Below are 12,654 nucleotides of genomic sequence, written 5' to 3'. Positions count from 1 at the left end.
TTAAACAGTGGGATTAAATGGGGTTTTTGACCAGTGGTTTAGTTTAATTTAGTTTAATCCAGAGGGGCAGCTTTTTTACAGCCTGCCTGACATGCAGTGATTTTCTCATGGGTTTTTTTCTGGATCAAGAAACTAACAAGTATTTGGTGTGTGTGTGTGTGTGTGTGTGTGTGTGTGTGTGTGTGTGTGTGTGTGTGTGTGTGTGTGTGTGTGTGTGTGTGTGTGTGTGTGTGTGTGTGTGTGTGTGTGTGTGTGTGTGTGTGTGTGTGTGTGTGTGTGTGTGTGTGTGTGTGTGTGTGTGTGTGTGTGTGTGTGTGTGTGTGTGTGTGTGTGTGTGTGTGAGTGAGACTATCTATGTAAATGACTCCATAACTTGTATACATGTGGAAATTAAAAATGAGTTCTGGTTGGTTCCTATTCTAAGCTATCTGCGTCTGTGCAGACCATGCTTGAGGCACACAAAGGCTTTAATTTAAGATGATAAGAAAAACTCATTTATAATTTCAGTCTCATAATATGATTATATCATTGATTATTAGGAAAATACATATTTATAATTGTGCTCCGTAGCCACTATTAGCATATGGGAAAGTGTTAGTTTCCTGTACATAATTAATTCAGCTGTAGTTGAAGCTGCTGCCTCTTTAAGTAATGATTACTTAAGTTTTGTTTTATCATTGTTTATTGCAGATGTGAAGGGCCTTGTCAAAATTATAAATTCCCTTTAATCAGAATTAGACGCAGGTAGAAAGCTGCTTATTAGTTTCAACATAATTGAGTGCGAGCACAGGAGGAGGAAGCGAATGAGAGCATGAGCATCAGGATCAAGTTGTGTGTGTGTGTGTGCGTGCGTGTGTTGTTTTGTTGCTGACACACACAAAACACACATGCACGAGCACACGCATACACAGCGATCTAATGGAGTCATTGAGATGTGCATAATCATTACCAGCATCTCCATTATTGGGCAGTGAACCTATCAGCAGTAATACTGAATTAATTTAATGGTATTCTTCTGAGAGATCTGGACTTCAGCAAGAACAGAGTCAGTGTTCCAGTTACTATGTAACAGAGGATTTTATTTTCTGTTCATTTATATATTTTATTTGTATTATTATTTTTCATTGGATATGTTGAATGAATGGTGGGGACAGTTTCTTATGTAGTATCTATTTTACTACAGTGTACTTTGACCAAGGCAACATCTTTAATCAGTTTTAGTGACAACGTTTGGACTAAGAGGTGATGAACGACGTGTATCTGTGAAGATCTGCGATATAAACTCATGGGTTAAGCTGTAAATTTTAACAACACTCGTTCGATCAGGAAATGAATGAAATACAGTATTTTGCAGGCAAAATGTGATGATTAGAGTTGGGTTTTTTTGCAGTTACCCTGAGCAGGAATATAGTTTGTTGCAGCAGCATGAATGGACGAAAACACGAAGAGAAGAATAAGACAGCAGCATGATGATAGGTTAGGAGGGATGATGTGTTGCTTTGCTTGCAGATCGACGCGACCATCTGATGAACATTTGATCAGTCAGTTAACAGCCCCAGCTAATGTTGGAGTCTGACAGTCTGACATCTGACAGAGCACGTGTGGATGTGAGAGAAGAAAAAGACAGGATGAAACATAAATACTGAATTTGAAGGTAGCAAAAAAAAGAGAGAGTATTCCTCATTACTGAACTAACACTGAAGCTTCATTTCATTGAATGAGAGTTGGCTGTTTATCTGAAAAACTCATTATCACTACATATGAATATTAAAGTGTAAAGGACCAGTGTGTAACATTTAGGAGGGCTTAATAGCAGAAATTAAATACCATAACTTTGTATGTAATTGCTTTGAAATAATAATTGTTTGGTTTTTGTAGCCTTATGGCACTTTTCCACTACACGGCTCGACTCAGCATGTTTGTTTTTTTGGTTTTCCATTAGTGATAGTACCTGTTACTTTTTTTAATACCTGCTCTGGCGAAGGTTCCAAGTGAACTGAACCGATACTATACTTGACGTCGACAGACTTCCGGCCACTGATTGGTCACAGTGTCGTCACAGGAAGATTCATGAGCGTGACATCTGGCACAAGAATCAAACCGAACTGTAGATCAGTTAAAAAAGACCTGAAAACCTGCGTTAATCTCCAACATTTAACAAGGAAATGCACAGCACCCCCCGCGACCCTCTGGTGGAAGATAAAGTGGTAGATAATGGATGGATGGATGGATGCCTAAAACGTGCAAAAAAACGTCATGGACCACAAGTGAAGGAAAACTGACGTGTGCACATTTCCTCTCAGCGTACTACTTCTTACTTTCGGGTAGACGCCACAAGACATTTTGTTCAGCCGAGTCCATTTAAAGTGATTGCCACAAATTATTTGTCGAGTGTTGAGTGTGGGGGCCGACATCACCTAAAAGCTCTGTCAGCTCCATCCCACCTGCACATTGTGTTGAAGTAGATTATGATGCAGTGCACTCGTAACCTCGGTCTGCAGATCTCCCTGTCCTCTAAAGACTCGCACTTTCATCAAACTTATGAGCTGGAAAAATAATGTCTTTCTTTTATCTTTTATTGGCAAAGATGGGTTTCCTTTTAAAGTTCTGATATTTTTACACTTTACCAAGGTTTCATTTGATGTTCAGAAGATTTTTCTTGTTATTTTAGTTAGTGATACCTACACCTCCATCCTTGACCTTTTCTGGCATCAAATTAATGATTTATTTCATGTGCTATATTTCAAGTCAGTGGTTAGAGGTTAAGAATGAGTAAGCCTTAATCTTATTGTTAAGAGTGTTACATTCCATGTTGTGTCTTTATATAGGCCCTGTGAAGGTTTGACAACCCACGTGTTTTCTTCTGCCGTAGCCACTGAGACCACTGCGACAGTGACGAGTGAATAAACGGTACATTTGAGTGAAATTCAGCTACAGCGCGAGTCTCCAGTCAGCGCTGACGCTGTAAAAGTTTGAGGGACAGCTCATGCAGGGAGCATAAAGGAGAGAATTTATTTATTTTCCATACCACAAAGCACAACTGGTTTCAGTCCTTGCACTCATCTGCTGATCACTCATTGTGTTAAACTAATGCATTGATCTGCCCTCACTGTGCACTGCACTATGGTGCTGTGCATCAATATGGTGCCTCCTGCAGGGTAAATAATGTTTTAGTGACTGGAGGGTGATGCTGGAAAAACATAATGAGGGTAATATTTAGTGCTTGGGCAAGTGTTTATTACACTTTATTTCTGGCTGAGGTACTGGTGGTTTAAGATGACTGTTCTTTATTAACTATTTGTTTTTACTAGGATGAATCATGAAATACATTGAATACAAATATGTATATGCTTTATTCAAGGAAGTGTGCAATAAGATATACAGAGTTTGAAAAGATTGGGGGGCAAAAAGCAAAACAAAAAGACAAAAAAAAGGGAAAATATAATCACAACCCCTACACCCAGCCCTATAGATAGCCTACATATTTAATTAGGTATGACACAGTGGTTGTATTATACACCTAAGCAAAGTGTCATTTAGACCAACAAAGAATGGATAGATAATATTAGTACAAACAGCAAATTGGTTAGTCTCATTCAGGTGGCAACAGAATGTTAGAATATAAAATAAAAGGTTGCCATTTCTTAATAAAATGATCCTTGGAACACCTGAGTGCATATTTAATATTTTTCAAGGCTTTATAAAACCATCACGTCTTTTAACCAGGCAAACTGAGAGATTATAATGCTAGAAGAATTCTGCTATGTGCTAAAAGAGTGTTGAAGGCAATGATATCCCTTTTGTTAGTACTACTAGTGCAGTGCCCGTAGGAAGTATGTGAACACCGCAAATCAAATACGCCTTGTAAAGAGATTCCAGCGTGGCTGACGGTCACAAAACAGCTAGCTACGCTAAAGCTAACCATAGCCCCGCTAGCTTACATTTGGAAACAGGTTCACCAAGTTAGCTGCCAAATAGTAGCATGCTAATGCTAAATAAATGTGTGCTTGCATATTGGTGAATGGACACTGATTTTGTCATTTTCACTATAACACCATGTTCTGCGTTGAACCGTGTGAAAGCTTCTTCACTCCCACATCCCCACTCCAGACAGCGCAGCTGCCGCTGATGAGCCCCTGACTGCCTGGTGCAACATGATAAATCAGCGAAAATTAAAATTACTCCAAAAAATTGGAAAATCAAGGATGCTCACCATCGGGCCATGCTCAACTCATATCCAAAATCTTTAGGGCGATCTGACAAACGGTCCGCGAGACATGCCCGTCACAGACACCTTGCTGACACCAACTTGCTTTTTATATAGATAAAGAGTATGTTTATCTGGCAATAGGCTTATTCTAAGGCTACAAAAACCCCAACATTTTTATTTTAAAGTGAATATGCACTTATATAAACATTGATAAGGGTAGTATACTAATTTTTTTGCCAATAAACCAAATTTAAAAAGTAACACACTCAACTTAGTAACCAGTCGAAAGAGGAAGAACTAGTCACTGAACCAACTCGGCTGCATCACACTCTCTCCTCTCCGACTGCATAGTCCTATTAATAAAAGCCAGCAGTGCTACCCTGTGCTGCACTATATTACAGAGTAGTAATTCGTTTTGTCAAAGGTGTGTGTGTGTGTGTGTGTGTGCGCCTGTCTCGGCGTGTGTGTACGCGTGTCAGTGTGTGCGTGTGTGGGCTCAGTGGGGGAATATTGTAGCTTCCAGGGCCCTGTTGTAATATACGAGGGACCACAGAGAATATCACAACTCTAAATCATCAATTACCTCTCTTGCTCACCGCTCTGCCCCCCTCCCCTCTCTGTTTGTTGCTGCAGTAAATACAACATAACCTTGTCATCAGCATACCTTTCGCCCCGGTTTCAATTTGACAGTGAAAAAAAATGCAGCTACGGTAAATACGGGTCGTGAGTTTGCGTCTCATTTTCAATTCTTTCGGTTTATCAGTGTGCAAAGTTATCCAGCGATCCTCTTTAACGAAATAAATAAATAAATATATGTAATGAGCTGTAAATATCTATGAAGCGTATGTATGTTTATATATCATGAGTTATTGATGACACCGCTGTAAACCATAGTGTTAATACTGCAAATGCATTTCACATGAATTGCTAGATTCTCATTTTAATGGTGATCATTTTCATCTGTTTATACACAGTTGCAGTGTTTCTGCTAGTAATAACAAACACATCAATATACCCTATACCCTAGACCTAGTATCCTACAACTCTATTATCCAGTGTTATAAAAATATTCATATTTGCTTAATATGAATCAGTGTGGTATGATGAAATGCTATCAATTCCTCCCCATGAACGAGAATTTCATGTATTCCAAAGAACCTTCATCGTTAAAGAGTGGTCCTCTCTTATTACTTAAATTGATATATTTTCTTTTAGAAGAGGTAAAGGTTGGTTCACCAACTCTTTTAAAATAATGTTTTCAAATTTTTTTGAATGCATTTGGTACACTAACAGACATTTGTTCACACCTTAAATGAACAGTTCAAGTGGATTTTCTTTGCGGTGTATTCTTCAGAGTCTCAATGTGTGTTTTTGAGTGAGTGAAAGTGTCAGGAGAGTTTATTTCAAATGTCTTGGGAGAGACAACACTAAACAACAGCACATCATTAATCATACGAGGCCTGTCCTTTGTGACCCCCGTCCTGTAATTTGTGGAACCTTTTAACTCTGTTAACTGCTCTGTTTTACGCGCTCTCTCTACTAATTCGGAAGTGCTGAGATAAATCACCTCAACACTTAATCCATGACTGTATTTTGGAATTGACTGTGTGCGCTGACCTGCAGAGAGCTGGATGAAGGGGAAATGGTGCAGGAGATGGAGTAGCAGGGCAGCCTGCTGATAGAAAGACTTATGTTAATTTAGACGTTAGAAGTTGGCTCTGTGTACAAATCAAATTCATGGACACTGCTACCAGAGCATCATTGAGCAAGATAGGAAACCCTTAATCCTTTTGGATTAGCATGTTTTACCTTATTTAGAATGCATCCCTTGTTCATCTGTTCCCTTGTTATTAATACAGGCAGATTAACTTTAAATTGTTTTCTGCAGGTAACCTTTTCACACAAAGTTCACGCAGTATAATGAGTTACTGTCTAAATTGTATGTAAAGTATGGTTTATGTTGTCATAGATGTCAAACCTGTTGTTTTTCTTTCTTTCGGTCAGGGTGTTCCTGGAGGCCCAGGCTCAGCTGGACGTGATGGCCCACCAGGACCAAGGGTGAGATAAATATTTATTTATTTATTTGTGATAAATTGATTTATTTATCTATCGTGTGATATACTTGATTTGCGAATGGAGATATTCTGTGGAGAGATGTAGACGACATTTCTTAGGGGGTAAATGGTGTAAAAAAAAAACTAAAAAAACACCTTCAAAATAAAACTAAAAGAAAAGGGACAACCGGCCTGCAAACATGAGAATATGATACTAGCATTATCTAGCTTTTTTTTTTTTTTTTTTTTTTTAAAGATATGAAAACTCCATTTGGACCTGATTTGGAGAAAAACACAGGGATAGCAATAGGATTACAGAAGTTAAAATAAAAATAAAACCTACTTTCTTTTGGGAAAAAAAAAGCACATTTGTGCTTTAAAACTATGGTCAGCACTTTGTGTAGCACTTCTGAACATTTTCCAGGTACTAAATAAACACGGAAAACCTTAAACAAACATTTGGATGTCTAAAAACCCTTTAACGATTTAAACAAAAGACCTTGTTTGATGACATCAGGGAGCAGAATTTACGATCTTGGACTCACTTCCCGAACAAGTGACTGATCCTCTGGGTCGTTTTGTATTCCACCTTTTTTTTAAGTTGAATGCACACAAACAACTACTTTTATTTTTTTTATTTTTTTATTTTTTTGATAAATAAGTGTGACGCCTGACTGCAGCCGATGGATCTCGGCATAATCTGCTGTGCCCCAATCCACGAGCTGGATCCTCTGTAGCGTGCATTTGTTGACTGGATGTTGTCAAAATGCATCACTGCACAGCTACGTAGGCTGTCCCGTTTCAATTTGATTTGTCGAGTCCTTCGAATGTGACTGATGAACGCTGCCAACATTTGCCCGGCAGAATTCTTTGTGCGCCTGTGGAAGAATTGGTGATACAACCAGTACGTTTTCTGTGGGCTCATCTCAGAGCACCTCACTTTGGTGTCCAGCTCCTGGATAGTTATGTAGCTAATGTCTGTCACATGTGCCTGTTTTAAAGTAAAGGCACTCTAACTTCTTTTCCCTGTTACCATTGTTTTTTTTCAACAAGGCTTTTATTTTGAAATATTTGCAGGACCACCAAATGTGCAGCTTTGTACTGAAGAGTCTTTGCATTTTATTGAATAGAGAGGATTGTTCATTTATGGCGATTTCCAAAGGCAAACTTATATAACATTCATCTTTGTTTTTTGATATATTAATGACGAAATGTTACATATTTGATCTTTTAAGATTCACATTCTTCTTCCTTCCAAATTCATTCATAAAACACATTTACATTTTGACAACAATGGTTGATCAAAAAGTGCTGTACATTCAGATAGTATAACTGCATACACGTTTTAAATGTAAAGCTGTGTCCAGCTGGTTCTCTTTAGTCCTGAAAACATGAACAATGGAGATCTCAGTCATAAAAGCCGTGTGATTTCAGCTCGCTGTAGTTGATGCTGACAGAGGAATCGGGCCCAGCCGGGCTGTAAATAAAAGAAAAGGAAAACACAGGCGGAGGTTAATCTATCGACAAGCTAAAAGACAAGGTTTTATCCAAATGCATTTCATGAACATGGAGAGAAGAGTTTTGTCATCCTGGTTTCTGGCTCCTGGCGAGGTAAAAGATTCTGCACATGCATTTGCTGACAGGACTCCAGATGCTCCCCTCGGTGATGGGTTTTGAAAGATGTCATACCTAGTTTTCAGGCTCGTCGTGTGGTTTCCTTCAGGATGCTCCACGTATTTTGGCTTGAGCGTCTTCTCACGATGAAAGCTTTAAAGTTTGGAAAGAAAATCATGGCTTTTATCATTGGTTTTAAAGGTTTATGATTAACGGTGCGTGGCTATAGACGCGAGTGAGTTTGTTTCTGCATTTTTCCGACTCCCACACGTACCTTTTTCACACACACTTTGCTGGACGTTTATTGAGTGTTTCTGTACAAAGAGGTCTCTATGGGTGTGAACGTGGTTCTGCACTACAGCTCGATGCTTTCGTCACAATTTCTTCAGCTTTATTGTGTATGTAACTGAATACATACATGTCGATGTCAAATGATCAGCCCACACTGTATCACACCATACAGAGCATGTTATTATTGTGTGTTATCATGTGAAATTAATCATTAGGGAGTGATTTTGCCTGTGATACATTGTCCCTTTTTTATGACAGGGCTCCCAATATTCATATTTCTTTACGATGCTACATATCTGTTGAATATATTTTATTTGTACTTATTGGAGAGTACAGAGAAACAACTTCAATCAGTACTTATAATATTAGTATTGTTGCAGATGTTTTATCACACATCTATGCAGGGTAGAAAGTTTTTTTTTTTGTACTGAAAGCAATAGAGAAGGGACATATGGAATGCTGATAAGAGGTTTTCAGTGCTGCAGCAGTTTCTACCATTCACTTGACAGTGATCTAGGAAGTAGAATATATCCAGTTAAATAGTAATTATGAACAAGAAGCGGCTTTTGAGAAAAAAAAAAAAAAAAAAAATCTATGCTGTTTCTTGTGCTGGTGATTTGATTTCACAGAAGAGTGTCTGAGATTTCTCTCTCAGCCACTCTTCTGTATCATCTGGTTTATAGGAAGAGAAGACAAAGATTTGATTTACTGAAAATAAAATAAATCAATACTAGTCCAGAGGTACACACACACACACACAAACAACAAAAGTGGTGTATACGAAACAAAACAATACAATTGATTCAGATTACAAAAGAACAATAGTTCAAACAAACAAAGAGTTCAACAAAGACTTTTTCCTACTTACTTTGTCTTTGTCACCGTGAAATTGATCAGAGATATCTAATAATCTTTATTTGGTCACAGATGCATGTGTTGCAGAGGTTTTTCAACTCCACAATGAATAGTTGTATTCATCCAGACCCAGGCTTGTAAAAATGTATATCCTGCTGATTGTTTAATCAGTAGTACAGTATATAGTTTACGCTTTTCAATGACTGAGCACTATTTTCTCCACATTTGTTCTTCAGCTTCCAAACTCACCCCAGAAAGTTTGACAGAAATAAAGTTCAGTATTGTTCATGGAGATTGGAACAGAGAGTGAGAGAATCTGCACAGTATTGGTCAGAATTCCACTATGCATACAAAACTCTGAATTATATTACTCTCACCCCAGATCCTTAGAGTATAGGTCAAACCATAAACCTGATGCTGCTCAGCTTCAAAAATGTAAGAGCAGTGATGCATTTTCATGAGCTTGACTCCTGTGAGAACAGACACAAGGCTGAATGTCTTATTTGAACCTCAAACAGACAAAGTTTAACCAACTATGGATTACAATAAAGTCCGTATTCACTGAGTGTGTGTTTGTTGTGATGATGTTGTATTATGCTCCATCTCTTTGAAAGACTTCCACAACTGGTGGTTTTAGCTTGATTTACTGGCCGACTCCTGTTTCCTTTACAGTTGGGATTTCAGTGACCTTTTATGTTATCTCAAGATTTTTCGATGATGAAGCATGTCTGGATTTGTTCCAGACATGCTTCTGCTGAGTCAGACAGGATTTTACAGTAAAGGTTTGTGATGCCGAGAGACTTGGTAAGAGCTCTGGCCCAGTGTGTTTACTATGGGGCTTCATAGTCGCTCACTGTGAAGTTTTCTGAGGTGACGGAGGTTTGCAGAGAAGCTTATGGGTATACGAGCATGTAATGAATACTGATTTTGTGGATTGGCAAATTCATTTTCTCATGGACTTTATAAAACCTTTAGTATGTAACTCTACAGGAGATTTCCCTCATTTAAAGATACACCATGTTATCCCTTATCGGGTCGGGATCAATATCCAGGTTAGGCTTAGTTCACTGTTGGCTCATACAGACTTTTATTTTGTTAATATCATCAGCATTTCCAGGACCAATAATAAATCACAAAAGATTGCTTATTACCAGCTTGATGCTCACAGCGATGTTTAAGTGTGGATGGATTCTGAGGGCAGCTGCTCTGAGCGTCTATATGCGTCTCTTTCAGATGCGTAGGGGTGTCTTGTGCGTCTTTGAGGTGACAGAGGCTCTCTGTTATGCTCAGAGATATTTCATCTAGCACGTTGCATCATTGTTGCAGCATGTTTTACATTTTTAAGACTGTAGCAAGTTACGTCTACATATTAATCTTCAAATGATTGTCAGAGAAGTTCACAAAATGCTGATCTTGAAATGAAATCTTATCAGCTCTACATTGCACTCTGTGTTTCTCAGTTTGGTTCTCATTGCCACACTGCACACAGGAAGTGACAATGGCAACATCGGTTTGAGTATGACTGAAAACACAAAGCATGCAAAGTTTCAGGTGCGATTTGTACTGCACAAAAACTGTCTTTTAGCATTTGAATCAACACTTCTTGATGCCACCTGCCCCTGCGCTGCCACTGTATACAAACAAAATACCCCCTCAGCCAGGTATGATAGTATTGCTTGACATGTAGATCAAACTGAGGCACAAAGGCTAACTTGAGATGCATAAAAAGATGATCTATGCTGTGAGGCCATCAGCCTCAAAGTGTGACCACAGACATCCAAGCTAACATGAAAGTATCAGCTGAACCTCAGGTTAAGCTGTTTTCCAGTGCAATCCGATTCCAAACTGCCTAGAAATACCAATGAATTTCTTCAGTCTGAATTGGCCATAAATATACAGATGTACCAAAACCACATTTGTGTTATTTTATACTATGGTGGTGCTGTTCTATGGCATACGTTTAGAAAAACACTGGCCCACAGATTTGGCATAGGCTAGAATTTGTCTTATTTTTCACATGTTTTTCTTAAACCACAGCATCATGGAGAAGACATTAAATGTGTGACCGAAGGTTTTACACACCGTGAGGCAACTTAAGCATACTGTAGATTTTATGTGGAGTGTAAAATGTAAAAACAAACATTTGATTTAATGACATCAATGGAAGCAGTAAATGCATCATCTGCTGCGTTTGGTCTCCATTTATTGTATGAGAAAATAATATAATCAACATCAATTAATGTAATAATGAACTCACATAAGTGATACTGTGAGTTTGATGTGGAGATTTAACAGAAATTCCACAGGCTTCTTAGAAAGGAGTTTGTGCAAAACGTCAACGTCATCAATTATTAAAGGGCTCATACTAATATTTGATTACACTACTCATTTCAGGGTCTTCCAGGAAATAATGGACCGCAAGGACGACAAGGACCCGGTGGACCTGTTGTGAGTCTTTGGTTCTCAGCCTGATTTCCTTGGCACCTCACCTGCTCACACAGATTAACCGATTATTCTGCTTTGTATTATTTTTTAACTCTGCATCTGTGTCTCTGTCAACCCTTATGTGTCTTTTTTTCAGGGAGCCCCAGGTGCACCTGGAGCTCCTGGACCAGGTGGGTCTGCAGGGCACCAAGGGGATCAAGGAGTTCCGGTGAGTGAACATTTTTTACTTGGACATTTAGATTGATGTGAAAGCATCTTGTCAACATTTAGGAGAGTTTATTGGCTCAGACTTACCCTTATTTTTATGTCTTCCAGTTTCCTTGATAAACTAAAAATATATTGAATAAACACCAGAGGTGACTGCTGATTGATTAAATAATACATGTTCATTTTTGTTCGAATTTACATTTTGTGTCCTGTTATGAGTAATAACATATTTTAACAGTGAGCCTATGACCCTAATGCGGAGGTTAAACCCAAACCAGTCTCTCACATGACCACTCTGAATCCGTAGAGTTTGTCATATTGTATCCAAATCAAATTAAAAACGAAACACAGAGGTCATGACTTCTCCACTACTTACTCTTCTTCCTTCCATTTCCCCTTCAGATTTCTCCTCTTTAGAATTGTTTCCTCCCATCATGCCTTTCCCGCTCTTACAGGGAACAGTAATAGAACAGCTGCAGTACACTGCAAGTTTGTTTTAAATATAAATAACAGGGGTGCTTTAGTTCCAAAACTGACAAGAGAGGCAAGAAACACAGTGTTTATTTTTCTCCCCCTTGTCCCACTTTCTGATCTCCCTTTTTCCTGAACGACAACCAGCCTGTTAGTGTGAGAACAACGAACGTTTACATCCAAAACACCAACAGAGGGTCAGTGGTAGAGCGAGTTGTCTTTCAACTGGAATTCTTGTATGGAATTTTGTAATTCAAAATAATCACAGAAGAGGTTCCGCACCTCTTCAGCATGACTTTGGTCCAAAATGGTTGAGAGGAGTTGCTTGTGGCTGTGCTGAGGGCTCTCTGATTCTCCATCAGATGGAGGTGTACTGTATGAATGGGTGAATGTCAAAAACTCTAGTGTAAAGTGGTCATCAAGACTAGAAAAGCTCTATATAAATCAATTTACCAAAAGACTATTCTGATTGTGTTAAAATAATCCAGTGATAATTTAGCAATGAAG

The 12,654-nt window shown here is 38.6% G+C and overlaps 1 protein-coding gene across 1 annotated transcript in view; it reads left to right on the top strand.

The window, feature by feature from the left end:
* col14a1a (collagen, type XIV, alpha 1a) overlaps positions 1-12,654 on the top strand; it is a 109,455-nt gene that overhangs the window by 83,862 nt on the left and 12,939 nt on the right. Inside the window, exons 36-38 of the mRNA XM_083898982.1 lie at positions 6,215-6,268; positions 11,419-11,472; positions 11,606-11,677. Coding sequence (XP_083755108.1) covers positions 6,215-6,268; positions 11,419-11,472; positions 11,606-11,677 — 180 coding nt within the window. The remainder of the gene's footprint in view (positions 1-6,214; positions 6,269-11,418; positions 11,473-11,605; positions 11,678-12,654) is intronic.

Source organism: Microchirus variegatus (genome assembly GCF_963457635.1).
Source record: "Microchirus variegatus genome assembly, chromosome: 1".
Lineage (NCBI taxonomy): Eukaryota > Metazoa > Chordata > Actinopteri > Pleuronectiformes > Soleidae > Microchirus > Microchirus variegatus.
Note: the sequence above shows the minus strand (reverse complement) of the source record. Positions and strands in the feature narration are given on the sequence as shown.